The sequence below is a fragment of the Crocuta crocuta genome, unplaced genomic scaffold (genome assembly GCF_008692635.1).
Source record: "Crocuta crocuta isolate KB4526 unplaced genomic scaffold, BGI_CrCroc_1.0 scaffold234, whole genome shotgun sequence".
In the NCBI taxonomy this organism is placed as follows: domain Eukaryota; kingdom Metazoa; phylum Chordata; class Mammalia; order Carnivora; family Hyaenidae; genus Crocuta; species Crocuta crocuta.
Window position 1 is genome coordinate 1,540,205 of NW_027529647.1, and position 27,990 is coordinate 1,568,194.

General features: G+C 53.6%; 2 protein-coding genes across 9 annotated transcripts in view; one reads left to right on the forward strand and one right to left on the reverse strand.

Annotated features, from left to right (window-relative positions):
- TRAP1 (TNF receptor associated protein 1) overlaps positions 1–22,055 on the forward strand; it is a 48,480-nt gene extending 26,425 nt beyond the window's left edge. The window contains exons 7-20 of the mRNA XM_077762760.1: positions 2,672–2,743; positions 4,598–4,758; positions 5,866–5,975; positions 6,506–6,579; positions 7,315–7,470; positions 8,716–8,836; positions 10,150–10,219; positions 12,799–12,946; positions 16,388–16,573; positions 16,963–17,101; positions 18,118–18,203; positions 20,039–20,184; positions 21,619–21,691; positions 21,815–22,055. Coding sequence (XP_077618886.1) covers positions 2,672–2,743; positions 4,598–4,758; positions 5,866–5,975; positions 6,506–6,579; positions 7,315–7,470; positions 8,716–8,836; positions 10,150–10,219; positions 12,799–12,946; positions 16,388–16,573; positions 16,963–17,101; positions 18,118–18,203; positions 20,039–20,184; positions 21,619–21,691; positions 21,815–21,916 — 1,644 coding nt within the window. The 3' untranslated portion in view covers positions 21,917–22,055. The remainder of the gene's footprint in view (positions 1–2,671; positions 2,744–4,597; positions 4,759–5,865; positions 5,976–6,505; positions 6,580–7,314; positions 7,471–8,715; positions 8,837–10,149; positions 10,220–12,798; positions 12,947–16,387; positions 16,574–16,962; positions 17,102–18,117; positions 18,204–20,038; positions 20,185–21,618; positions 21,692–21,814) is intronic.
- DNASE1 (deoxyribonuclease 1) overlaps positions 21,992–27,990 on the reverse strand; it is a 48,166-nt gene continuing 42,167 nt past the window's right edge. For 3 of the 8 annotated variants that reach the window (XM_077762538.1, XM_077762536.1, XM_077762535.1), the window contains 9 exons: positions 24,735–24,818; positions 24,174–24,321; positions 23,775–23,863; positions 23,597–23,680; positions 23,204–23,319; positions 22,930–23,042; positions 22,705–22,859; positions 22,338–22,434; positions 21,992–22,231 (listed from right to left, as the gene is read on the reverse strand). In XM_077762538.1, the coding sequence (XP_077618664.1) occupies positions 22,178–22,231; positions 22,338–22,434; positions 22,705–22,859; positions 22,930–23,042; positions 23,204–23,319; positions 23,597–23,680; positions 23,775–23,863; positions 24,174–24,320 (855 nt within the window). In that variant the 5' untranslated portion in view covers position 24,321; positions 24,735–24,818 and the 3' untranslated portion in view covers positions 21,992–22,177. Of the gene's footprint in view, positions 22,232–22,337; positions 22,435–22,704; positions 22,860–22,929; positions 23,043–23,203; positions 23,320–23,596; positions 23,681–23,774; positions 23,864–24,173; positions 24,322–24,734; positions 24,819–27,990 lie in introns of those variants that run through there. The other 5 variants (XM_077762539.1, XM_077762537.1, XM_077762533.1 and 2 more) reach the window with 3 other exon arrangements.

Here is a 27,990-nt window from a genome sequence, read left to right on the forward strand (position 1 = left end):
CATTCAATGTAGAAAATGTGGAAAACACAGATAAGCAGAAAAGCAAATTTCAAATCACCCCATCATTCAGGGCTAACCACTGTTACCATTTTAGTGTACATCAAATGAGGTTTTTGGGGTCTGCATTTATATATCTAAACGTTTTTAAATTATACATGTATTTTTTATGTACTTTTTACATTTTTAAGTATTTTTTTCTCTTGTGTCTAGTTTTTTTTTTTTTTTAATCTATTTATTTCATAGAGAGCAAGAGAGAGACAGTGTGAGCAGGGTAGGGTCAGAGAGAGGGAGACACAGAGTCTGAAACAGACTCTAGGCTCTGAGCTAGCTGTCAGCACAGAGCCCGATGCGGGGCTTGAACCCACAGATGGTGAGATCATGACCTGAGCCGAAGTCGGACACTTAACCAACTGACCCACTTGGCACCCCATTATTTTTTCTCTTGTAATGCAAGTTCCCCTGTGTCATTAAGCATTCTCTGGTTTTCTTGTTTTTTTTTGAGAGAGAGAACGTGTGTGCAAGAAAGGGAGGGGCAGAGGGAGAGAGAGAATCCCAGGCAGGCTCCATGAACAGCTCTGAGCTGCACAGCGACCCTCAGATCATGATCTGAGCTGAAATCCAAAGTCCCAATGCCCAACCGCTTGAGCCACCCAGGCACCCCCTGTGGTACTGTTTTTAATCGAACGTGCTGTTTAGATTAATACTCTTGTTTTCGATGAAGTAATACTTTTGGCTTTTGTGACGTTTTGAATATATTAAGATCAGAAACAAAGGGAAAAGTAGGGAGCTCATCCGGTAGTGGGCATGAGGGACATAATATTGCCAAGACAGCTGCTTTCAGGGTCCCGGGGTGATGGCTGCAAGTGTGGGGGGGTGCGTCCGTGAGGTGGAAGGATGCGCTTCGGTGGGGCTCCGAGTGGATGGAGTCTGATGGGGGCTTCCTGCCTCCACCCAGTGAGCTTGGTTTGGCGGCTCAGCCTGGTGCTAGAGTGCATGTCTTGTGCTGTCTTGTTCACTCATTCCCTCGGCACTGCGTGTGGGCACCTGTTTTGCTGCCGCTGTTTTAAGCTTTCTTGAGGTAAGACTTACATACAGTAAAATTCACGCGGTCCAAGTGCACACATTCATGGAACCATGATTCCATCATGACTTCCTCACCCCAGATTTCCCTCTCCCTTCCCAGCCCCTGTCAACCCCTGATCTGTTCTCTGCCCCTTTGGTTTTGTATTTTCTAGAATTCCACGTGGACAGTTTGAGTCTCACCTCTTTCACTTAGCATAATGCGTTGAGACATACCTGTAGTGCAGCACGTAGCAGTAACTTGTTTCGTTTTACCCGGGGAAGGATTCTGCTCTATGCCGTGGTCACTACTCGATGGGCACTTGGGTGGTTTCCTGTTTGGGGGTGTTAGAGATAAAGCTGCCGTGGACACATGGTTTCATTTTCCTTGGGTAAATATGTGGAAGTGGGGCCTCTGGGTAAGTGTTCATTTGACTTTCCCAAAGTGGTGTCCTGGTTTGCATTCCTGTTGGGGGCGTCTGTCCAGGGAAAGGCCAGCTGCTGCACATGCCCGCCGACACCTACTATTGTCAGCCTTCTAGATTTCAGCCATCGTAGTGGATGAGCGGTGCGCCTCATTGAGGTCTCCGTTTGCATTTCCCTGATGGTTCGTGATTCGTACTGAGCATCTTCTCGTGTGTTAATTTGCCATTTCTGTATCTTCCTTGTGAAATGTCCAGATTTTTGGTTCATTTTTAGCCAAGTTGTTTTTTTCTGTTGAGTTGTAAGAGTTCTTTATATATTCTGGATATAAGCTCCATATCCGATACATGCTTTACAGATACATTTTTGCCAATCTGTGGCTTGCCTTTTTATTTTCTTAGAGGTGATTTTTGAGAAGCAAAATGTTTTAATTGTAATGAAGTCCAGTTTATCACCTTTTCCCTCTCTGTTTCATGTTTCTAGTAACCTCAGAAATCTCTGCCTCTTCGTGCTCAGAGATTTTCCCGTTTTTTTTTTCATTATTTCTTTAAAAAAATTTTTTAACGTTTATTTATTGAGAGTCAGACAGAGAGCATGAGTATGGGAGGAGCAGAGAGAAGGGGAGACACAAAATCCGAAACAGGCTCCAGGCTCTGGATAGCAGCACAGAGCCTGATGTGGGGCTTGAATCCATGAACTGCGAGATCATGGCCTGGGCCAAAGTTGGACGCTTAACTGACTGAGCCAGCAGCGCGCCCCCACTGTGTTTTCTTCTAGAAGTTCTCCAGTCTTCACTCCTGCTCTGGGTCTGCAGTCTGGGGTCTGGTATAAGGGGAGGGCCAGGGTTGAGGGCATATGGGTCTCCGGTTTCAACACTATTTGCTTTCCTTTCTCCTGTCAAATTATCTTGGAACCTCTGTTGGAAATCAGGTGCCACAGTCTGTGCAGCTGTGTTTCTGGACTCTGTTCTGTCTCTTTGGTCTGTGTGTCTTTTTGCTAGTGGGGTGTGTTCTCGTGTGGCCTGGCCCACGTGATTAGAATTAATCTCTGGTGACATGTGGGGTGTGACTTCTCTGGGTCCTGTCTGGCAGATATAATTGATGCCACCTGTCCCCAGGGCTGTCCGCCCACGTCTGTCCCAGCTCCCCACGTGCTGGTGGCCCGGAGCTTAGCATGCCTCTTTCCTCAGGACACTGGCATCGGGATGACACAGGAGGAGCTGGTGTCGAACCTGGGAACGATTGCCAGGTCGGGGTCAAAGGTAAGCCCCCCGTGGCCCCTTCCTTGGGTGCTGCAGTGCTGCCCCGCTCAGGGCTTGAGGGTGTCGCCTCTTGGCAGCTCCAACCAGAGAGGACAGGGCAGGTTGCCAGCTTCAGTTGGAGTGTTTTTGGGTGCGAGCTCTGCACGGGCTTTGTGGGAACACTCTGATGGGATTCCCTTGCCATCATGGAGACCTTTGAGGTGGTTTCTCTTTTTTGTAGATGAAGAGGTAGAAATAAGTACTTTGCCTGTAGCTAGAAATCGGCCGACCCCAGGCTCAAAGCCTATCTCTCAAAAGTCGGAGTCTGGAATGCACCGTTGTGCCTGTGCTTTTCTCCAAATGCTCACTCAGCGATTGCTTGAGCTCCACAGAGGTGGCGTCCTTCCTCTCGGCACCGTTCGCAGTAGGACACGTCTGCGGGCAGGCGGCCTTTCCCTCTTCTATGGGGAGGGGCGGGCGGTCACGGGGCCTCTGCCGGCCCGACGCCAGGCTGGTGGCCCTCAGCCGCCCGTGTGCCTCTTCTTGGTGACTAAATGCTTTTTGTCTGTTTTGTGGGCCTAAATGGTGCCAAAAATGGTACTGTACGAAAGTGCTTAAAATAGTTCGTTGGGCCAAAATGATTTGCAGAAATTCTACTTTTAAGAAGCGTTACCTAACTGTTACTCCCCCTCCCATTACATTTTTTAGTTACACCCCTGTCATGTGACGTCTGTGCCGTTTCATACGGTAGCCAATGGCTTCGCGTTGTTGTTTGGATTTAAATTAAGTGTAATTTAAAACTTGGATCCTTGGATGCACTACCCTCAGTTCAGGTGCTCCACAGCCGCCGTGGAGCACTTCTTTCTCCACAGACATGATCATAGTGATAAATGTGTACATTTTACTTCATTTAAAAAAATTTTTTTTAATAATTATTTTTGTTTTTTTTTAATTTTTTTTTTAATGTTTTTTATTTATTTCTAGGAGAGAGAGAGAGAGACAGCGTGAGCAGGGCAGGGTCAGAGACAGAGGGAGTCACAGACTGAAACAGGCTCCAGGCTCTGAGCTGGCAGTCAGCACAGAGCCCGACGCGGGGCTCAAACCCACGAACCGCAAGATCATGACCTAAGCGAAAGTCGGACGCTTAACCGACTAAGCCACCCAGGCGCCCCTTAATAATTATTTTTGAAAGAGAGGGTCAGAGCATGAGTGGGGGAAGGGCAGAGAGAGAAGGAGACAAAGAATCTAAAAGTAGGTTCCTGGCTCTGAGCTGTCAGCACAGAGCCCAACGCGGGACTAGAACTCACAAACCGTGAGATCATGACCTGAGTCGAAGTCAGACACTCAACCGACTAAATTACCCAGGCACCCGTTTTACTTTATTTTCAATCTTAGGAACTTTGATAACATGAGTTCTAAACATTTAGTGCCTTCTGACTGTACCAAAATCTGTATTTGATGTGTACTGTTTCCTCATGAACCTTAGAGTCTAGGAGACATGCAGAAAGCATGTTTAGGCGCCTCCCCACATCCCAAACTCTGGGGGCCACTGCTTTCTGCGCTCGACTTGCTCAGACCGCCCCCCACACCCGGAGAGTGTGACCCACAGGCCTGCAGCTGACAGGCAGGCTTACGGTTCTGAGTCAAACCTGGACCCAGAGCCCCACTGCCCAGCTGGGGTCCCCGGGGCCATCTCTTTCCCACGTGTCTTAGTTCCTGGTGTGTGACATGGGATGAAAAATCACTCAGTGTGGTTGTCTTGAGGATTAAGTGTGACCTTTGCCTGTGCTAGGGGAAAGGACACAGGGCGTCACCCACGTCCGTTCTCTCTGGGGAGGGGGGCACGCTCCCTCTGACCAGCCTTCGCCACCACAGGCCTTTCTGGAGGCACTGCAGAACCAGACGGAGGCCAGCAGCAAGATCATCGGCCAGTTTGGAGTGGGTTTTTATTCCGCCTTCATGGTGGCTGATAGAGTGGAGGTATATTCCCGCTCGGCGGACCCAGGCAGCCCCGGTTACCAGTGGCGCTCAGATGGGTAAGTGAGATCAGGCCTCCCATCACCGCCGCAGCCAAGTGTACCGATCTGCGCTTAGGCAGACAGCTCAAGTGGTAGCGCTTCACTTGGGAAGTTAGGGTCTCCTGAAAAAATGCCAGTGGGCCTTTGTGGGCTTTTTTGTGAAGCCTGAACTTCATCCTTTGGAGAGCCGGTTACTTTCTCCCTTCCAGATGGCCTGTGGCATGTGTGTGTGTCCCCTGTGGTATGTGCTCTGGAGGGCGGCCTGTGCCAGGCAGGGCTCCTTTGTTAACAGCTTGGCCTCGGGACCAGCTGGTCTCCAGGTCTCCCCTGCTCCGGGGTGGCCTCACTGGACTTCGTTCTGCGGGAGCTCGTTCCCGAGTCCTTCCCACTTAGGAGCTCCCGGGTTTGGCCCACGGGCCTGCCCACACCTCCCCTGCCAGCTCAGACCCGAGGAGCTGCCTCTTAGATGCTCGCTTATTTGCCGGCCTGTATGGGGGCCATTAGGTGGATGTTGCAAGAGAATCTCGAGACTCTTTGAGGAGGATGGTACCTTGGCCAAATGGAAGCAGGTACTTCAGTAGCCCCAGATCATTTCTGGATCCTGCTCTCCCGATGGGGTCCAGCGTGCGCGCAGAGAGGGGCCCTGGTGGGCCCAGCCCATCTCCCTCAGTCACTACTGAGGCTCCCGTGTAATCCCCACAAGGTGGTGCTTGGAGGAAACGGGCCAGGGTACTGATAGGGCACCTTCTGGGGGTGCGTCTCCTTCTGGTATTTGGGAAACACTTTCTCTGCCTGGCCTCTGCCAGAGGCTCAGAAATCGGGAGTTCAGTTGAGTCTCCATGAATCTGCCCTTTCCACCCAGTGTCACATGGCAGCAGCAGGGTTACTTCAGGTGACCCTAAATAAAGCCCACAAGGGGTGCTTGTGATCAGGAGAGCCCCAGCCCCACACCCCATACCCCACCCCGGCGGCCTCTCTCCCTGGAGGAGACACGATGGGCTCAGAGATGGTGGCACTCAGGTTTGGGCCCTGCTTGCAACAGGCCCAGGAAGAGAGAGTGGACACGCGGTATAGGACTCGTCAGCTTCACTGTGTGTGACTGGCTCTCCCTTTCCCACGTCTTAGCTCTGGGGTGTTTGAAATCGCAGAAGCCTCGGGAGTGAGAACTGGGACCAAAATCATCATCCACCTCAAGTCAGACAGCAGAGAGTTCGCCAGCGAGGCCCGGGTTCGAGGTGAGCGGGAGCCTGGGCCACTGCGATGTGTGCGCAGCGGGTTTAGGGCGCTTTCAGGGTTAGAGGCCCAGGCCCGCCTGGGACAGAGGCCCTGCAGCTGTGTGTGGGCCCAGCCCACTGGCACGATCAGGTTTTGTTCTGTCTTCCGTCCTCGGTGGTCGCACTCTGCCTGTGTGGCAGATGCATCCTTTGTCCTTCACTGAAACCCAGAGCAGGTGGCCTTGTCCGTGTGTGACTGACTGCTGGTCACAGGTGCCAAGCGCCTCCCAGGGTTCGTTAGCCCACAGAACTCTGTTCATGCCGCCTACAAGGTGTGGGTGGCTCGTGGTGGCCTGGGCCTCAAGACATCTGGCACGTTGGAGTTCTCACTTTGCACAGGCAGGACAGCGCCCCTTGTGACCTGGCTTCCCACCTGTGAGACAGCCACACAGAGTCGTCCGGCGTGCTGTCACCCCTGCACCCACTTCCAGAGTATTTGCATCCAGAAGCTTCATGTGTTCATTGTTGTTTTACGTGTGTGTCTCTTCCAGATGTGGTGACAAAGTACAGTAACTTTGTCAGCTTCCCCTTGTACCTGAACGGAAGGCGCATTAACACCTTGCAGGTGCGACCCTCGGCTGCATGGAGGCCTTGGGGGAGAGGGGTCATGAGGACGGGTTGGTACATTTCAGGGCCAAATGGACCGAGATGGGACTGGGTGGCCCTGTCCCAGCAGAGAGGTCCCTTGTGGAAGGCAAGATCCTGACCCTTCTGCCCCCTGTCCACGTGCACCAGGTGTAGCTCACACCGCGCAGTTTAGTGGTCCTTGGTGCACTCATCGTCACTACAGCCCGTTTTAGAACATTCTCACCCCAAAAAGGAACCTGCCTGTATTACCAGTGGCTCCCTGTCTCCCCTGCCACAGTCCCGACAACCACTGATGTGCCTGTCCTGGACACTTCACGTCAGTGGAATCAAACACTGTGGCCTTACATGTCTGGCTTCTTCCCACAGCACTTCCAGGTTCATCCGTGTGAACCTGTGTCAATGTTCTACACCTTTTTACGTTCAAGTTCTGTTCCATGACCAGGCCACGTTTCTTTGTCCATTTACTCAATCTCTTGGTGACATCCTGCAGGCCCATGCACGTCCTCCGGGCTAGCCCTTCCTGATGCCCTGTACTAGGAGGGGGCACTTGTTCTGGAGCTCTCTGGGTGTCTTTGTGGGGACCTCCCCCCCACACACACTGTCGCACAGGGCTGGTCAGTGGCTCGTCCCACACGCTCCAGCAGCCCAGCTCTTTGCGGTTGTTGGGAGCATGCATCTTAGACACCGCATCCCTCTGAATGTCCACTTGCAGGCAGTCTGGATGATGGATCCCAAGGATGTGGGCGAGTGGCAGCATGCGGAGTTCTACCGCTATGTCGCTCAGGCCCATGACAAGCCCCGTTACACCCTGCACTACAGGACGGACGCGCCTCTCAACATCCGCAGTATCTTCTATGTGCCGGAAATGGTGAGGCCTGGCAAGCTCTGGACAGGGGCTTCGAGTACTTGTATGCTGCTCCCTGGGGTTGGGGCACTGCCCACAGTGACTGCATTTCCAAGCAGCGGTGGCACTTTGCCTGAAGGGGACAGATCATGAGCATTAACAAAAATTGATTTGGCAGCATCACGGGCAAACCCGAGCCCCACCTCCAGATAGATGAGCATAGGCTGAGGGGCTCTGGTGGAATTCAAACATTTGGCCGAGCAGCCAGGGTTGCCATGCGGGCGGCCTTTGCGTTATGGGTGCACTGCTGAGCTGCAAGGCTAAACGGGGCTCCCTGACGCTCTGATGACTTGCTCTGTACTTTCATTCTGTACTTGCTCTTGGCCCGTAAGGCCCGCTGGCTCACAGTAGCCTGGTGAAGGTTCAGACGAATCCTGCAAACAGAAACCTGCTCCGGGGTTGGAAGAAGTTCCTGATTATTTTGACAGCTGCTCTCATGGGCCCCAAGGCTACCCGCTAGGGAAAGCACCGGGAGACTCACTACTGAGCCCCACAGACCAGCAGCCCCGGTGCGTCCTAGGACTAGTTGGGAATGCCCATCTCATCCCCACCAGCACCTCCCAAATCTAGCCTCCATTTCATCAGGACTGCAGCGTGGTGTGTGTGGGGGGGGGGTCGAGGTGGAGGGGCAGGTCCCAAAATGCTGCTTTAGAGCAGAGGTCAGCAGACGGTTGTGACTAGTTTGGGCTTCATGGACCCCGCACGGCCTGGAGCGCTGCCGCTGTAGCATGGAAGCCTAGGAAACTTCATAGGCCTCTACAATTCGGATTTTGTGTGTTTTTCACATATCATGGGATATTCGTGTTTTGCTTTTTAATTCTCAACCATTAAAAGTGGGAAAGTTGTTCTGGGGCTACACAAACCAGGTGCTGAGCTGGGTCTGGCCTGTGGCTGCTGTTGCTGACCCCTGATCCTAGCAGGCCTGGCTCTGTTTGCAAGGACATGCTGGGTGCTGCTCTTTATGTCCTTCGGGGGGAATAGGTTGGGAGCAGTGGGTGCCCCGGGAAGGCCCACGCCCTGCCCTCCCTGCCGAGATTCCATCAGGGTCCTCCCTGGTCTCTGTCTTCCTCTGGGTCACCACGTATCCCCCCGCGGCTCCCGGCACAGGCCTCCTCAGAAAGGGGTGGCTAGTTGTTCTCGTGCTCCCACGTGATCGTGTAGGTCTTGCCTCTTCGTGGGTCCCTGACACTGTTCTTTCCTTGGCCCCAGAAACCATCCATGTTTGATGTGAGCCGGGAGATGGGCTCCAGTATTGCGCTGTACAGCCGCAAGGTCCTCATCCAGACCAAGGCCACTGACATCCTGCCCAAGTGGCTGCGCTTCGTTCGAGGTACGGCACTGATGCCCGTGTCCGTCGTGTGAGCTGAAGCCCAGGAGCCCCGAGACTGAGTGGCTCCTCATGTGTGGCCTGTGGTGCCAACCTCAGCAGAGAGCACTNACCTAGTCTTGGGTGAAGTGGGGCAGAGATACAGAATGCATTTAACCTGAATTCTTGTAATGAGTCTCAGGTGTTTTTTGGTGTGTGTGTGTTTTTTTTTTACTGTTTATTTTTTAGAGAGGATGTGAGTGGGGGAGGGGCAGAGAGACAAGGAGACACAGAATCTGAAGCAGACTCCAGGCTCTGAGCTGTCAGCACAGAGCCTGATGCAGGGTTTGAACTGTGAGATCGTGACCTGAGCCTAAGTTGGATGCTTACCCAACTGAGCCACCCAGGTGCCCCCCCAACCCCTCTCCCCCACTTTTTTTAAGTTTATTTTGAGAGAGCACTAGCAGGGGAGGGACAGAGAGAAAGAATCCCAAGTAGGCTCCATGCCCAGCATGGAGCCCGATGTGGGGCTCATTCTCACGACCTTGAGATCATGACCAGAGCTGAAAACAAGAGTCAGACACTTAACTGCCTGAACCCCCCAGGTGCTCCAGGAGTTTGAGGTTTATATATGACTTGTCTTGAATTTGAGCGAGATTATAGTTTTTTAAAAAATTTTTATGTTTTTAACGTTCCATTTTTTAGAGAGAGAGAGAGAGAGAGACATGGAGTGTGAGCCAGGGGAGGGGCAGAGAGAGAGGGAGACTCAGAATCCAAAGCAGGCTCCAGGCTCTGAGCTGTCAGCACAGAGCCCAATGTGGGGCTCAAACTCAGAAACCGAGAGATCATGACCTGAGCTGAAGTCGGAAGCTTAACCAACTGAGCCACCCAGGTGCCCTGAGCAAGGTAATAATTTTAAAAAGAATTCATCTAAAACTTTGTATCACCTTAGCACATGAGGTGCAGAATGTTCACAGTATACTTAGGGTTTTGAACACAAAATCCAGAAGTGGTCATCAGGGTGTCAAATTGATCCTGAAATGTTAGCAGCTGTTCCCCAGCAGAGCCCCCCTTTCCAGCTTTTCTTGTCACACTGTCACGGCCTGGGCTGTGCACCAGCTCTGGGGTGTCAGCAGGACTTGGAGGGGCCGACGATGGCGCCCCAGTGAGCCTCCCCACTTTGTCCTCCACCAGTGGCTGTCACCACGTGGGGTCGGACTTCACGTCAGGCTGGAAGGGGGAAGAGGAGGCCTGGCAGGGAGGCTGAGGGCGTGTGGCGAGGGCCGGGCGGAGCCGCGGGCACAGGGACCGTCCTGACGGGCCTGTGTCTCCCTTAGGTGTCGTGGACAGTGAGGACATCCCCCTGAACCTCAGTCGGGAGCTCCTCCAGGAGAGCGCGCTAATCAGGTAAGCCGTGAAGGAAGATGCAGGCACGAGGGGCCCCAGCGAGCTCGAGGGAGTGGTCAGCAGACTGTGGTGCTGCCATAGTACTGGATCTGGGGGGCCGTGTGCAGGGAGACATGTCCTCCCTTGGTGGCCGAGGAAGGGGAGACCCCGGGAATGCTGTCTCTGAGGTAGAGGAGGCAGAGAACAACCACAGAGAGATCTGACCCTGGTCCAGGATGGTCACTGTTGGTGTACAGGTGGCTCTTCTGGAGAGGTCACTGTGGACTCCCTGTGCACTTCGGTGCTTGCATTTCTCCAGTCCGTGTCCTGATTGTAGCGGCAGCTGCTGTACCGGGTGCGGATTCTCACCCCAGACTGGACGGAGCCTTTCCGTTCTGGCCCCTGTAATCCTTTGGTGGAGGCGGGTAGGGGGGGTGGGTTGGCCTAGAGCCCCAGGTCATGGTTGCAGAAACGGAGTTACAGAGAGGTCACCCAGGCCAGTGAGTCCACCTGCATCGGGTGCAGGAACAGCAGTGACCGCAGCCTGGCAAGCGGGGCCTGGACCTCACTTGTAGGTAGCCCCGTAACTGGTGAGGTTCACGTGGCACTTGGCTGAGGGGGTGTCTGGCAGCGTCTCCGTGTGCAGTTACTCTTTCCCCTTTGTCATGGTGGAGACGGTATCGGCCAGCTTCAGTGTGTGCATTGTACTGTGTGTCCGTTTTCTAATACCTAAAATTGATTGCAGGAACTGAATTCCCGTTTTATTCATTGGGTTATCGTCTGTTAACTGTCATTATGGATCTCGATGCCGAGACCGTCCCCAGTCGAGCCAGCAGGAGGGAGCCAGCTGCTGTGTCCGTTACCCACCCTCACCTTGCTTTCTCCATCCTTGCTTTGGGCACCAGATGGTCCAGGCTCACCTCGTATTCTGCCCGTGTCTTGTCCTGACCTTGGAATTACTTACTCCTTTAAGGAGCCTTGGTTCCCCTGAATGGAGAATGGTACTGAGACGCCAGGGTCTGGGCCCTGCAGACGCCACTGCTGTTGGTGTGTCCCTCCTCCCAGGCCCTCTGTGCAGTCAGAGCGGAGGAATGTGTGGACTCTGCGTGTGTTGATGGGCGTCTGTGCACCTGCATCAGTACTTGTTCATATGTCTGCTGAGTTCTCCGAATACCAGCCGCCACCACTGGGACATCCTGGTCTTGCCCCCTGCCCGTGTCTGCTCTGACAGTGCGGAAACTCCTCTTGTCGTCCTTCATCTGCGCAGCTCTGACCAGTCCCCAGCCCCAGAACGCGTCGGCCACGGCCGCTGCCCTCCCCTCACGTCGGTGCCTCCTGCCCCTCCTGCACTGATGCCACACAGTGGGCCAGATGCCCTCCTCCGGAGTCCTTGGGCTCTGACCTTCCACACCAGGTGTCCCACACAGGTGTGGCCCTACATGGACACCCTTCTAAGACTGGATGTCCTGTCCCAGCCCAGGAGCAGGGGCTGTCCCATCCTGCCCTGTGGCTAAAGGTCTGAGTCATTCGGGATGGGAGCAGAGAGGCAAGCTTAGATGAGTAGGCATCTGTTGCGCCCCCCCCACCTGAGATTATTATAGAAATACACCATAATTTCACTTTTTTTAAAAGAAAGGCAAATAATAAGGAAATAATTATACTTTTTTTTTCGAGAGAGAGAGGGCGCAAGTGAGCGCGAACCCCACAAGGGGCAGTCCCATGAGGGACAGAGAGAAGTACGGGCTCACCCAAAGCAGGACTTGAGCTCACCCGAGTGGCGCTCAGGCTCACCCATGTGCGACTCCAACCCATACACCGTGCGATCATGACCCGAGCTGAATCCCAGGCACCCAGAAAAGAACACTCTTAATTTCACTCATGAAGTTGCTTGTATTTCATGCCACTATGAAATGCTGCAGTAAATGTCCTGTTCTCCAAGAAATCCAAGTTTTATAAAACTGGTGTGTGGGTGGATATGTGCACGCAGTGTGTCCTGTGTGAACCCATGTTGCGGTGTGTGTGCTGTGGGTACCGCGTTGCTCCTAACCGTAGAGTTCCAGTGTACAGAAAGCGGGTGTAGTCTTTGCACACACGTACACACTGCTCACCGTGATTTATCCACGTTGGGAGTTTTCTGGTGTTGCTTTCAATTCCAGCACCTTCTGGTGTCATCAGAGACCACTAGAGAATGTGATGTTTAATGGCCATCCTGCCTTTTAAGTTCATTTAGTCTGTCCTTTCCTGTTCAGCCCCAGGGGCTGTTCACAATGGTCTTCTGTCCTGTGCACCACGGTGTGATGCCTGGTCCATAAAGCTTGCCAGTTTGGGTTTCCTGCAGTGTAATCTGCAATTGGAACCCAGGCTGCGGTCCTGCACAAGGTGGGGAGTCGGTACACATTCCTGCTGCTGGGGGTGCGTCTCCCCAGCCTGGCTTTGTCAGGGCTCCCCTTTCTTTTTGCTTCACGTTTTTGGATTTGACCAAAATAGTATGTTTTTGCTTTTTTGATTATTAGTGGCAATGAACATTTTTCATATGCTTCTGGCCTTTTTGTCTTTCATGAAAGTTGTTTGTTGATGGTAAATGCTTTTCTGTTCTGTAGGAAACTCCGGGACCTTCTACAGCAGAGGCTAATAAAATTCTTTGTTGACCAGAGTAAAAAAGATCCTGAAAAATATGCCAAGTTTTTTGAAGATTATGGCTTATTCATGAGGGAGGGCATCGTAACCACTGCTGAACAAGAGGTCAAGGTAGGATCTGGGTTTCTGGGCCTTTCTCTGGGCTGCTATAGGCTGTGGAGGAATCAGGTAGAGGCCAGAAACCTGAGCTTCGTGGGACGTGACCGTGACCCAGCTGGGCACTGTGCAGGGGTCAGTAAAGGCAGCATTTGGCCTCCAGGGCTATGGGGGATGCAACAGGCCTGGCGCCACATCCTGGAGCCTCCTTACTGTGTCCCGCAGCACTAAGCTCTTCCCCACCTGATGCCGGAAGGAAGTGGGTGTGCACTGTCTCCTCCCACAAGCGTTCATGGTCCTCAGGAGATCACTAAAGGCGGGGGACAGGGCAAGGTGCCTGGTTCTTGGGGTGGGAAGGGCATGTTCTCTGTGTGACTGATGGAAATCCTTTTCTTTTTTTTCTATTCATTCATCCATCCGTCCGTCTGTCTGTCTGTCTATCATTTGTTTATTTTTGAGAGACAGAGCATGAGCGGGGGAGGGGCAGAGAGAGGAGGAGACACAGAATCCGAAGCAGGCTCCAGGCTCTGAGCTGTCAGCCCAGAGCCTGACAACGGGGCTCGAATCTACACACTGCAAGATGATGACCTGAGCCGAAGTCGGATGTTTAGCCAACTGAATGAGCCACCCACGCGCCCTAATCCTGTCCTTTTCTTCATGTTTATTTAGTTTGAGAGAGAGTGCGCACATGTGTATGCACAAGCAGAGGAGGGGCAGAGACGGAGAGAGAGAATCTCAAGCAGGCTCCATGGTGTCAGTACAGAGCCCGACACAGGACTCCAACCCATGAATCTCAAGACCATGACCTGAGCTGAAATCCAGGGTTAGAAGCTTAACCGCTTGAGCCACCCAGGCGCCCCTGGTAGAAATCCTTTTATGTGGTGCCCCAGGGGCCAGTGTTGAGTTTCAATACTTACAAATGATATGATCATGGGGCACTTTGGTGGCTCAATTGGTTAAGTGTCTGACTTCAGCTCAGGTCATGATCTCACAGTTCATGAGTTCAAGCCCTGTGTTTGGCTCTGCGCTGCACCATGGTCACGCATCATGTGCGGGTTTTCTCTTTCTGTCTCAAAAATAAGTAAATATATTTTTAAAAATTTTATTTAAATCTAGGTTTAATATAGTATAGTAATGAGTTCAGGAGTATAATTTAGTGATTCATCACTTACATACAACACCCAGTCCTCATCTCCCTCCTCAGTGCCCATCACCCATTTAGTCCATCCCCCACCCACCTCCCTCCAGCAACCCCTCCATTTGTTTTCTGTGTTTAAGAGTCTTTCATGGCTGGCCTCCCTGTTTCTTAGTTTCCCTTGCCTTCCTCTGTTCATCTGTTTTGTTTCTTAGAGTGAAGTCATATATTTATTTTTCTCTGACTGATTTTGCTTAGCATAATATCCTCTAGTTCCATTCACTTTGTTACAAATGGAAAGATTTCATTCTTTCTGATTGCTGAATAATACTCTGGTGTGTGTGTGTATATGTGTATGTATATATATACACACATCTTCTTTATCCATTTGCCATTTGGTGGACATTTAGGCTTTTTCCATAATTTGTCTATTGATAATGCTGCTATAAACATTGGGGTACCTGTGCCCCTTTGAACCAGCATTTTTGTACCCTTTGGATAAATATCTAGTAGTGCAATTGCTGGGTCATAGGGTAGTTTTATTAATTATTTGAGGAGCGTCCGTACTGTTTTCCAGAGTGGCTGCACCGGTTTGCATTCCCACCGGCAGCGCACCGGGGTTCCCTTTCTCCGCACCCCCACCAGCGTCTGTTGTTGTTTGAGTTGTTCATTTTCGCCATTCTGACAGGTGTGAGGTGGCGTCTCGTTGTGGTTTTGATTTTTATTTCCCTGATGAGGAGTGATGTTGTGCATCATTTCACGGGTCTGTTGGCCATCTGGATGTCTTCTTTGGAGAGGTGTCTGTTCCTGTCTTTTACTCATTTCTTCACTGGATTATTTATATTTTGGATGTTGAGTTTGATAAGTTCTTTATAAATTTTGGATACTAGCTCTTTAATCAGGTATGTCATTTGCAGATGTCTTCTCCCATTCAGTCGGTTGCCTTAGTTTTGCTGATTGTTTCCTTCACTGTGCAGATTTTTATCTTGATGAGGTCCCAGTATTTCATTTTTGCTTTTGTTTCTCTTGTCTCCGGAGACCTGTTTAGTAAGAAGTTGGAGCGGCTGGGGGCAAAGAGGTTGCTGCCTGTTTTTCTCCTCTAGGATTTTGATGGTTTACTGACTTACATTTAGGAATTTCATCCAAAAATAAGTAACTATTAAAAAAAAGATTATTCCATAAACTTTTTTTTGGCAATTATAAATTGCCACATAACTTCATATACCATAAAATTCACACTTTCAAAGTGAACAATTCAGTGACCCTTCATAAATTCACAAGTTGTGCAACCACGGGCACCCAGTTCAGAAAATTCTCGTTTCCCCAAAAAGACACCTGTGCCCATTTAGCAGGAATTCTCAGGGTGGAGATTTCATCGTGAGGAAGGAGATGACTGGGCGTCTGGGGTCCCCCAGGAGGGTCTTCGGGCAGTGGGGGGTGGGCCTAGGGGCCTGGCGTGCTGAGGCCATGGCTGCTGCCGCCTCTTCCCCGCCCTCCCTGCTGGTGGCGGACTGCAGCAGCTCTTGGCGGAGGCCTGCCAGTACTTGCGCGTGCTGTCAGGTACCGTATTTCTGCCTAACAGCACCTGGGTGGCATTTCCATCCCCCTCATGCCACTTGATTGGGACATCGTCTCTGGACAGGCTCCACATTCTTCCACATGCCCTCCCCCCCATCTGTGCCAGATGATCAGGGAGAAGTCAGTGGTGTACATGAGGCAGAGTTTAGGTCTCAAGTCACATGCTGGCTGGTGGCATCAGGACCGCGGGCCCCAGCTTATTGCCACTTCTCCATCCTTAGACATCTCCCACATCAAGGGATATGATACTAGCGGGCACATTGATTTTTAGCCAACAGGATGGAGGAGGACCAGCCCCCCCCCTTTAATACATGCTCACTGTCATTTTTACCCCACTGGCCGGCGCTAGTTCCTGCTCTGAGGAAGGCTAGGAATGCGGCCTCCTTCTCACATCCATGTGTCCGGGAGGCAGGGATGGATGGGGGATGCTGGGTCTCGGAAGGTGTCTGCCATGGTGTCTGGCAGTACACCAGTGTTCTAGAACGGGTGTTATCAGAAAGCCCTTCTCCACAGGGCCCTGGACCAGTTATGGTGAAGGTTCTTTCCGGGGTCCCCCGAACATTTGATGTGGGACCCGACAGATAGCATCGGAGTCCCCACAGACCCCCAGCGGCTGAGTGCCGTCCTTGGGCCAGGGGTAAGGCCAGCCAGAGGCCTTCCTCTCCAGAGCCATAGGCTTCCAAAGTCTATGGAAAGCGGCTGGGAAGCTTTCAGAACATGAGTGACCTGGCCTTTGTCTGCAGGAGGATATCGCAAAGCTGCTAAGGTACGAATCCTCGGCACTGCCCGCTGGGCAGCTGACCAGTCTCCCGGACTATGCCAGCCGCATGCAAGCTGGCACTCGTACCATCTACTACCTGTGTGCCCCCAACCGGCACCTGGCCGAGCATTCACCCTACTACGAAGCCATGAAGCAGAAAAACACGGAGGTGGGTGAGCCACAGGTTGGAGCCAGGATGGGTTAAGCGGGGTCTGAGCCCCTGACAGTGGCTGAACGTGCCAGGGACTCGGGAGAGGCAAGCAGCGCGAGGCAACTGGTGTTCAGGGACCCAGAGGCCCAGCCTAGCTGCCATTAGTTTGTGTGTCTCTGGAAGGTGACATGGGGCTCCTTTTAGAGTCACTTTTCCTACTGTTCAATGTAGCTAAGGCCGCCTCAGGACCTTCTGGTGAAGCACTGTATCATTGAGGCCAAGGAAGCCCCAGGGTCCCTGATAGGCCTTTCTGGACGCGGGCCCCAGCCGTGGCTTCACGCTCCACCCTATCCTGCTGCGGGCAAGACTTAACCAGATCCCACGCCAGTGCTCTTGGGCCCTTGTAGGTTCTCTTCTGCTACGAGCAATTCGATGAACTGACCTTGCTCCACCTTCGTGAGTTTGACAAGAAGAAGCTGATCTCCGTGGAGACAGACATCGTTGTTGATCACTATAAGGAGGAGAAGTTGGAGGACACGTCCCCAGGTTGGCTGCCTCCCCTTTTCTCTGGGCCCAGGTGTGGGCAGTGGCCTGGGGGTGCAAGGGAGGCTGACAGGGCCTCTTGGGTCCTACAGTGGTGGGTTTATATGGAATTTTTTTTCTCTTCATTTATATCTGGGGTCCCCAACTTGCATAGAGGAAGCTGCTGGGGACCGTCTTCATGATGAATGGAAAATGTTTGTTAAGATCCGGGGCTCTCTCCAGTGCTCCCTCTACCTTGGCTTCCTACAGAATCAGAAATGGACTTTTTCTTTTAATGTTTACTTATTTTGAGAATGAGCAGGGCAGGGACAGAAAAAGGGGAGAGAGAATCCCAAGCAGGCTCTGTGCTGTTAGCACAAATTGTGGGATCATGACCTGAGCCAAAATCAAGAATCCGACGCTTAACCAACTAACTGAGCCACACAGATGCCCCTAGAGATTGTCTTTTTTTGTTTTGTTTTATTTATTTCTGAGAGGAGAGAGACCGCATGAGCAGGGGAGGGTCAGAGAGAGAGGGAGACACAGAATCCGAAACAGGCTCCAGGGTCTGAGCTGGCTCTCAGCACAGAGCCTGACGCGGGGCTCGAACCTATGAACTGTGAGATCATGTCCTGAGCTGGTCGGACGCTCAACCGACCCTAGAGATTCTTTTTAAAGCTCTCACAAAAGTATATGGGCCTCAGGCAAACAAAAATGCCCTTTTTTTAAAAAAAATCATTATTAAGTAGTCTCCACACCCAGCATAGGGCTTGAATTCCTGACCCTGAGATCAAGAGTCGCGTGCTCCACTTACTCGGGCAGCCAAGTGCCCCCAAAGTGGGGTCCAACTTTACCTGCTTACTTTCAGATGAAGGGCCTGTGGGAAGCCTCTGTCTTTGTGCTGGTGGCTGGCAGGGGTGGAGGAGCCTTCTTGAAACTCCGCGTTGAGGCATCAGCATTTCAGGCCTCCCATGGGATCCCGTGGTGTGGGAGGCACACAGATGGCAGTTCTGAGCTCACTCCCTTCTGCCCTCCTGTAGCTGGTGACCGCCTGTCTGAGAAGGAGACAGAGGACCTGATGGCCTGGATGAGAAATGCGCTGGGGTCACGTGTCACCAACGTGAAGGTGAGGCCTTCTGGAGACAGGCCACCACGGCCCTCTGGGACTTCACAGCTGCCGGCCGAGTCGCTGGCCCTGTGGATGCCCTTCTGGCAGCCACTGAGGCCACGATCTGAGGTGGAGACGGGTGCATTGCTGCCGTCCCTGGGTGCACACATGCTTGTGCCCAGGGGTGTACGTGTGCCACTCTAGAGCAGGTGGAAGCAGAGAAAAGAGGGGATCCCCAGCTAGCTGCCCCCAAGGGACTGTGGTGGCCAAGGACCTGGGCAGCTTACTATCCAGCTCAGGTTCGTAGAGGTCTGGGTCTCTGCGAGCCAGTGTTCTGAATAATAGTAACTCACAAGAGCCACACATTGTGTTCTGTGGAGAAAAGCTTTAAGTATAAGGGAAAGGGAATATACGGAATTAAACAATTAGAGTAACATAAAAAGGGGGAGAGTGTAGAGAACAGAGAAGGGGTCATACACCAAATCGGGTGCTCACAACATCCAACCCTCTGGCTGGGGGAGCCCCGCGGTGAACAGCCTGGTTGGGGTCCTGACTGACCGTACTGGGCACAGCTTCCTCCCCTCAGCTGAGGCGTCTAGCTAACTGTTCCCACCGGAGCGATACATGACCCCCCCTGTGTGTGATCTCTGGGGAGTCATGAAGTCTGCCTAAGCCCAGTCCCCAGCCAGCTGGGTTTTTTCTGCTTCTCTTATCGTGGCTCACAGTCTTGGGAGCCTGGGGATCTGGCACATTTCTCTTCCCTCCCTGATCTATTCCAGGGGGCCAGCTGGGTCTGGCTCAAGAAGGTGAGGCAAGTTAATCCCTCCTGGCATCAGGAACAGAAGGGCCACTTCTGATCCTGAGGCCACATAGGGAGTAGTAGCCCGCTAAGGCCCCATGATTGTGTATGTGCTGCTCTGGGCAGAAACGTACAAGTGTCTCAAGTTCTATACAGAACAGCTGGCAACTGATCAGTCCAGCTCAGACCTCTAAGAGAAAGCCATAGTAGCCAGAGGGCAGGTGTCCACTGCAAGGGCACTGGCACACATCCAGGTGTGGCCTCAAAGGTGTGCAGGGTGGGAGCGGCCAAGAGCAGAGGAGGCAGCTCCAGGAGAGGCGTCAGCTGGGATTGCTCTTTGTGACACGTGGTTTACACCGTGCACTCGTCCAGGGTGACCTGTGAGCTAAGTAGAATGACTGCATCTGACCCATGAAGGAAGCGAGGTGGACCACTTCCCCACGTCACACCGCCAGGAGTCGAGGAGCTGGATTTGATTCCCAGCTCAGGTTCTCCATTCCTGCGCGGTGGGCCCAGCAGGGTGGGACAAGTCCGGCCTGAGTCTGGAAGCCCAGAGCCTGTGGGTGGACAAGGGAGAGGCCCACGGGAGCAGGATCGTGAACACTTGGTGGCCGGTGAACTGGGTAAAATCCAGGCCCGTGGGAACTCAGGCCATTGGGACCGGCAGGATAGGAGGGCAGACTGGAGAGGCTGGGGCCTTGGGCAGGGCAGCAGCCGGCTTGTAGGGTCCTAGACAGTTATGGGACTCGGCAGTGGACCCTGTGTAGCCGAGATGACATAACCCAGGCGAGATGGATCTGGGACAGGAACTGACATATTAGAGTAGCTTTGGCAGCAAATACAGGAGGAGGGAATCCCCAGTCCGGATCTCTTCCAGGAACTTGGTGTGGCAGCAGTTCAGGCTCTTTTCTTGATAATGCAAGGGAGGGGCCTCCCTGGAGACCGGTATTCTCGGTGTCACCTGGGGCAGCTCCACGGATGGTCCAGACCCTGCAGCCCAGGGGCCCCTGCCTCCAGTTCCTCCCTCCCCCCTGGTCCCTGGCCTTGCTTGTAGATGACTCTCCGACTGGACACGCACCCGGCCATGATCACTGTGCTGGAGATGGGGGCTGCCCGCCACTTCCTGCGCATGCAGCAGCTGGCCAAGACCCAGGAGGAGCGCGCTCAGCTCCTGCAGCCCACGCTGGAGATCAACCCCAGGTAGGGCCGCCGGCACGCGCGCGCACACGTACGTTTCTGACCTGCCAGGTGGTGAATGTGTATGTTCAGATGCCCCCGTTTCCCACTAGAGTCTGTCCATATCCTCAGAGGTCACCAGAGCCCTCAAGGCAGGGATGGTCATCTCATCTCGCCGTGGTTTTACCATCTATTCATGCATCCTTGAAAAAGCTCTGTGGTGCCGGTTTGGAACTTTTATGTGTGTGCAGTCACTGTATGCATTTTTGCAGTCCTGCTTCCTTGACTTGGCATGAGACAGTCCACGTGGGGAGGGTGGCTAGTTTACAGCTGCCTGATACTCAACACTCTGTATTTATGCTGTTTTGATGGGCTTTGGGGGCTGGTGGGAACAGGCTGCTCTGAACACTTTTGTCCCTAGCTGGCCCCTGCTCGTGCTTTTCCCTGAGGCTCATGGCCTAGATGCCCACAGCTGGACGAGGACATGCCCACTGCTCGCACAGCACACAAATCCCCAGGGCCCTACGTTGACTATCCTTTCTTTGGCTTGGTTTTCTTGTGACATGTCCTCTAAGACTGTCCTTTGCCTTTTTTTTTTTCTTCCTTTGAGAGTGTCCACTGGGGAGAGGGGCAGAGAGACTCTCTGAGCGGAGTGTGGAATTCAGTGTGGGGCTCAATCCCACAACCCTGGATCGTGACCTGATCCACCCAGGCGCCCCATACCAAAGTTCTCAATTTTGGCCATTTGAAAAATTACAATTTTGATGGAGGTTTCTTGGGAATAAGATCAGGTAGTATATGTAATTTTACTTCCTATGCAGAAAAAATTGCAATTTTTATAGTGATCACTATTTCTTTGACTTGTGTGTTTGCATTTTCCTTCAGAAATTTTTCTCTCCTGAAATTATAAAACATCTCTTCCCTATTTTCCTCTAAATGTATTTATTTTGGTATAAGGAATCCAGCTGTGTTCTGGGTGACTGGCCAGTTACCCTACCTTTTGAGCTCTTACACGGTCTCTGTCCTAAGTACCAGCTTCCCTTACGTTCTCACGTGAGCATCAGCCTGTTACAGACGCCGTCCACTCTTGCAGAGCTGTTGCCCTTTCATTTTCTAGAGCCAGCGGTCCAATTACTGGAGCCTTATAAGTACTTTCACCTCTGGGCCATGTCTTCTTAATCCAAATACATTTATATTAATAGATTTTTTTTTTTAAAGTAGGGTTTTTGCCAACTAATACAAATCCTTTTCATATATTAAATTCCTCTTACTAATGTTTATATTCTCTTGGTTTTCTGGGTCTGTCAACTGAAATTGATCATTACTTGCCTTTTTTCTTATACTGGACCATCCTACTACGTGTTTTCTGACTGTCCCAAAAAAGTCCTCAGAACACGGAGGCCTTTGTGCTGGTTATGCAGAGCCCGGCCGTGACTTAGGGTGTTTTCTGTGCTGCAGACACACGCTGATCAAGAAGCTGAGTCAGCTGAGAGAGAGCGAGCCTGACCTGGCCCAGCTGCTGGTTGATCAGGTGAGTCTTTCGGAGACTGAATTCTGGAGCCTCCATCTTCCCTTGAGCAGACAGTGCTCTCCCTTCCTTCTCTCTGCGGGGCCTTGCCCTCCCACTAACGCGGCTACCCTGCCTGCCTTTCAGATCTACGAGAACGCCATGATCGCTGCAGGCCTTGTCGATGACCCCCGATCCATGGTGGGCCGCCTGAACCACCTACTTGTCAAGGCTCTGGAACGCCACTGAGGGGCAGGGAAAGAGCTCAAGCAGAGGCGACAGACGGGAAGAGGCAGCTGGGGATGAAGGACTAGAGGCCACCGATGAGAACAGCCCCTTTGAGCTTTATTTGCTTAATCTAAGTATTAAACTTTCTTTGGATAGAGAAGGTGGGTAGGTGGCTCTGTTTCATTAAGCCCGTGCTCACAGTGGAACTAGAAATAGTGACAAAAGGCCCGTTTCCGTCCTTCCACGAACTGCAGGTGCCACAGGGAGAGGGCCCCATTCACATCAGGCTTTCTTTAGCGTCACCTCCACAGGGTAATGGTCACTGATGGCCTGGGCCTGTGGGAGAACAGGACAAGGGTGCCTGCCATGGTGGATTCTGCGTCGCCTGAGCCCGCGGATCTGTCCGGGCCCCCATTAGCGCTGCAGACAGGAAGACACATACCAGCTGGTCGCTCAGGCCGAATGCAGCTTGGAAGTTGAAGGGGGCGGCTGAGTCCGGGACGACAGCTCGCCGGAGCAGGGTGCCCGCCGCCACGATCCTGCAGCACCGCACGTGCGAGGGTCCCGGTCAGCCCCAGGGCTGGCTGCCAGCACACACCCTTAGCACCTCTCGGTCTGGGCAGGGGCTGCCATGCAGCCCCTCAGGCCCTGGCGTGGCCTTGGCTCAGTGAGCCAAGGACTGGGAGCACCTCCGCCACCCTGGGCACTAGGGCCTCACACGGCGGTTCAGGATGCGGCCTGACCCAGGTCTTGGGAACCTGGACGTAGGAGTCCAGGCTGCCAGCGAAGGCGACCTCATCCCTGCCTACCTGTCGTAGGCACAGTGTGTAGAGGTGGCAGTGGTGTCTGCGGTGTCGGGGATCAGCCACTGGAAGGCAGGGCTTGTGCGCAGGCGGATGGATGACCACTGGGAGGGGGCCACGTAGCTACAGCCAGCGTTGAAGTCACCCAGCAGCAGGACATCCTACAAGGAAACCCCAGCTGGTGGCCCTGGGTGCACAGCCGGTGCCTCCGCGCCCAGGCTGGGGGCTCACCTCCAGGTCCCACTTCTGCCGCACGTCCAGGTACACGTCATAGAGCGCGTCCATCTCAGCCACAGCGTCCAGTGGGGCCGCGTGCAGGGGAACAATGGCAAACTCTCTGACCTCTGTGGAGATGGGGTTGTGCTAAACTCCGGGGCCTGGGGGCGGGAGCAGGAATCCGACGCAAGGGGATGGATGTTCCTGAGTTACTCCAACTTAAGACCAAACAAAGCACTAGGGGCCACAGGACCAGAGCCTGCCGGGGGCCCTGGGAAGGGCTGCGCACCAGTGAGTGGGGAGAAGAACCTGACGATGCTGGGCTCTCGGCTGAAGGTGTCGTTCCCGCAGGGCTCACAGCCGTCGTCATACTGGTAGGTGTCCAGCACGGACACCTGGTCAGGTCTGGGGAAGTCCAGGCCATTAGCCCAAGATTGGGGGTACCACCACACCTCTGCAAACACACCGGGGCTCAGATCTCCCGCCTGCACCCCGCCTGCCTCTCTACATGCTAAGGGGGGCCCCAGGGATGCAACCCGTGCTGGGGCCCCCAGTTCCTCCCCCGTAGGAAGACTGCTACCTACGGTGGGAGGAGCAGAGGGGCCCACGGACCTCTAGAGCACCCTTGGGCTTCCACCTGCACCCTCTGGGAGGAGCCCACGTCTCGGCACTAGGGCTTTACCTGAACACGAAGAGGTAGCGTTCCTTGTAGCTGTTGCGTCCCAGCGGCTCGCTGACCACAAAGTGGAAGGCATTTGGGTCATCCCTGGATTGAGGAGACACATGTCACAGTCAGGGAGCCCTTCTGCTGCCTACAGTAGGGCTCCGTGCCTCCCCAGGACCCCATCACCATCACCCACTGATTGAGTACGTCCAACAGCCTTCCCACGGCTGTCAGGTGGCTGTCTCTGACCTCCTGGATCACAGCAATGTCATAGCGATTCAGGATCTGCAGACAGGGAGGGCCACGGGGTGCTCAGAAGGGCAGGTTGGGCTGCCATGGGGGTGTCTGGGCCCTGCTTGCTCCTGGTCCCCATGGGGCCAGAGCCACTGCTCCCTGGGGCACTTTTGTGTCATGGTTTGGTCTGACATCTTTGCCTGGGACTCTGCTGCCAGATGGGGGCCCTCCTGTCACCAGAGGCTCTCAGCTCCCCAATCTGTGGCCATCCTTAGGACTGCCTGCTGGCCCAGTGTTCCCAGGGCCTGTTACCCCACATCCACCCCTGGGATTCCTCACAGACAGGCCGGCCTAGACCTACCTGTACAACGTAGTTGGAAAGAGTGGCATTGGACATCTTGGTTTCCCCAAAAGTGCGGATGTTGAAGGCTGCAATTCTCAGTGACAGGGCCACGTGCAGTAGGCCAGCCAGGGCAAACAGTGCCACCATCAGCCTGGCAGCCCTCATCCTGGAAGGGAGGCGTATTTGCATGAAAGTTTGGGGAGGGCAGAGCCAGAGATCCATCCTCCCTCTGGATCCAGCTGCACGGGGCTGGTGGCACCCAAGGCTGAGTAAATCCTGTCTTTGTGGGCGGTGCTGAGCAGGCCAGGATGACTCTCAGAACCTTCTCAGCATCTGGAGGCCAGACACCTATGTGATGGAGCCCAGGGTTTCCACCCACCGGAAGACAAGTGCTTATAAGAGGTGCCAGCCCGAGGCGGCCTCTGGCCCTCTGTGGGACACTGGCTCACTGCTCTCCCTGCTCAGGGCACCCACGCAGACAGGACTGGTCAGTCACACAGAGGGACCCTGAGGGGCCTCTGGGCCTGGCATCCACCTTCCACAGGCCACATGTCACCCTGCCCTCGGGGCAGTACTTACCTGAAGATCAACTTCTACAAGGACACAGGAATCCTGACAAGAATGAGGGATCCTCTGATCAGTATCAAGTTTCACCTTTTGCTGCTTTAAGGAAAAAAATAAACCATTTACAAAGGGAAGTGGATCAAAAAACAGCTGAAAGGCCCATGCAGAGTCGCACCTCCAAACCCCAGCACAGAATGCTCGTCGTCCCTCCGAGGGTTTTAAAGGTTTAGGCAGCCTTGACCTTTCCCAGGGCATCACCCAGGGGACACAGAACAATGGTGCTGCCTGTCACGGATGGCTGCCATGTATTTATTTCAACAGACACGGGTTGTATCAGGAGCACCTGATAATATTTGCACTTGGTTTTAAAGTCTAACGAAAGGGCCAAAGGTGCCCTCGTCCTTCACACATGCTGCTCTCCCAGGGATGGAGAGGAAGCAGGTGTGCGCTGGAGGGCGGCCCGGCTGTGCTCCGGTGTGGAGACGACCTTGGAGCTACAGGTGGAAGCCAGCCATCCCCTCTACGGCCGAGTCCCTCAGCACCACGACCACTGCTCCCTACTTAGTGACCAGTGTGAGAGGCAGGCAAACGGGCCACAGGTCAGGCTCTCCAGGGAGCACACGGGACCACCTCAGTTGCCAGCAAGGCAGCAGGGACCCGAAGGGTAAAGAGGTGTGTGTTCCAGGTGTAGGGTTCCACCCTGTCTGACCCCAGGTGACAGGGACACGGTCAAGCAGCTCAGGCTCTGGGCCCGGCCTCATCCCATTTTTTTTTGGAATCCTTAATTCTCCCTTAATTTACTCATGGTCTGTGACTCCTGAAACAAGTCACCAAAAAGCTGGCGGCATCACCCGAAAGCTAGTGGCTTAGGTGGACAGAAGTTTATTCTCTAATAGTCGTAGAGGCCAGAGACAGAGATCCAAGATGTCACAGGGGCTGCGAGGGGGGAGAGCCGTGAGGGGAAGGTCCCCTGCATCCCAGCCCTGCATCCCAGGCCTGCTGAGGCCGTGGCTGTACCCCCAGTCTCTGCCCCTGTCCTGCTGCTGCTCTCTCTCCCGAGTCCGTTCTCTCTGCCCCTCATTCGAGACGGGATGGAATTCAGGGTCCTCCCGGAGAATCAGGATCTTCTCCCCATCTCAAGATCAGAGTGAGCTGGGGAGGCCTGGGTGGCTCAGTCGGTTGAGTGTCTGACTTCAGCTCAGGTCATGCTCTCACGGTTCATGGGTTCGAACCCCGTATGGGCTCTGTGCTGACAACTCAGAGCCTGGAGCCTGTTTCGGATTCTGTGTCTCCCTCTCTCTCCGACCCTCCCCTGCTCACACTGTCTGTCTGTCTCTCTCAGAAATAAATAAAACACTAAAAAAATAAATAAGATCAGAGTCAGTTTTGACCAGAGTGCACATTCACAGGTCCAGGGATTAGGACGTGGAGATCTGGGAGCCAGTGTTCGCCCCATCTGGGGGGGGGGCGGGGGGGGTCTCCAGGGACAGCCCCGTGTGTGGAAGGNAGTTTTGACCAGAGTGCACATTCACAGGTCCAGGGATTAGGACGTGGAGATCTGGGAGCCAGTGTTCGCCCCATCTGGGGGGGGGGGGGGGGGTGTCTCCAAGGACAGCCCTGTGAGTGGAAGGGCCGGGTCCCCTCCTGGGACTGAAGTTTCTCTCAGTGAAGACGGTGCAGGGCTGGGGGAGGTGGAGGACAGGGAACAGGTGTGGCTCCAGGCAGCTGGCAGGAAAGTGCAGACCAGCTCGTCAGGGAACAGGAGGTCACAAAGGGGACAAAAACAACCGGTCAGAAGGTAAAGCAACAAGACCAGGAGCCCGAGGTAATGAAAACATGCGGACAGACAGCTGGCACTGCACCAGTCAGTCCGTGGGTCCCTCGTGTGGTGGAATCAGGTGGCCCGGCCCCCAGGCTGCCAGGAGGCCCGACAGCCTTTACAAAGGTCTGAGTGCTCCTTCTGTTCTCAATCTCTGAGTTTTTAAGCATCAAAAGCCACATCCCTACCAGCAGGCGAGACCAAGGGTGTATCCGGTGCAGGACCCGGACCCCGTGCCTCCATGCACGCGCTTCCTTCCCGACACCCCCCGCCTGGCCTTTCGAGGGAAGCCTGGGGGCAAACGCAGAGGGAGGTCACCATCCCCGCTTTAGGCCAAATGCAGGACGCCGACCAAAGGCGGCACAGGTGTGGCTCACACCGCCAGTGCCTGGTTCCTCCGTTTCTCGGCATAAGTGACACAGGCACCAGTCACACCTCCCGGCAAAACGCTGTCCCTCGTGCCCCACAGAGCTCCCAGCCGTGGTCAGTCCTGCCCGCCCAGGTCCCACTGTGGCTCCTACAAAGAGCACTGCGCACGGCTGCCCGCAGAGCTGGGCCTGCAGGAGAAGCAACACAGCCCGAGTGGGGGCCGGGACCAGGAGTCGGCCATCTGGGGCCCTCACGAGGCTCACCCACTGTGTCTTCAGCCATTTGGAGCCTGTCTTCATCTCTAAAATAGGAATAAAACTGTCGCTGCCTTCCTCTTAGGTTTAAGTACCAATAGATAACATCATTCCATAGAAGACTTCACATGTCCTTAAAAGTTCATCTCCTGACAACAGCAACCCTGCCAAATACTCTACTGTTGTCATTCTTTTCACCTTCTCATGGACTTCTTTTCCATTTGTATCAGTCAGCTCTTATTGTGTAACAAGCAACCCCAAAACGCAGTATACAAGATAAGCACTTTTTCCCTCATGTTCATAGGCCTGCAGCTACCCAAAGCAAGCTCTTCTAAGAGAAGGTGGAAACTTCCAGAGGAGCAAAGAGAAAGACACAAGGCCTCCAGAGGCCCAGGTTCAGAATTTGCATGCTGCCACTTCTGTCCACGTTCTCTTGACCTCGGCAGTGGCCAAGCTCAATACTAATGGTGAGGAGTCCAGTCCTCCCATGCCCAGCCAGCCCCACAATGGAGACTCAGAATGGGTGTCAGGGAAAGGCAGGTGGTTCAGTGATTCTGGCATTTTTCAGTCTTGTCAGCAGGGCAATGAGTGCCGACAGCAACCCACCTTCTCTGATCAGGTTGAGCTATTTTTACATCAACGCTGAAAGAATGCCACTCTCTTTGGTTAAGCTGAACCTTCTCCAGATACAGGAAGGGGAAATAAATAGCACATCACAATGGTTTATTGAAATCAAAGCCAGATCCTGATCCTCTGATGTGGCTGAAATCATATGATAAAGAAAAAATCCTCTAAGCACCAAGGCTGGGAACACACACCTCTGTGCAGG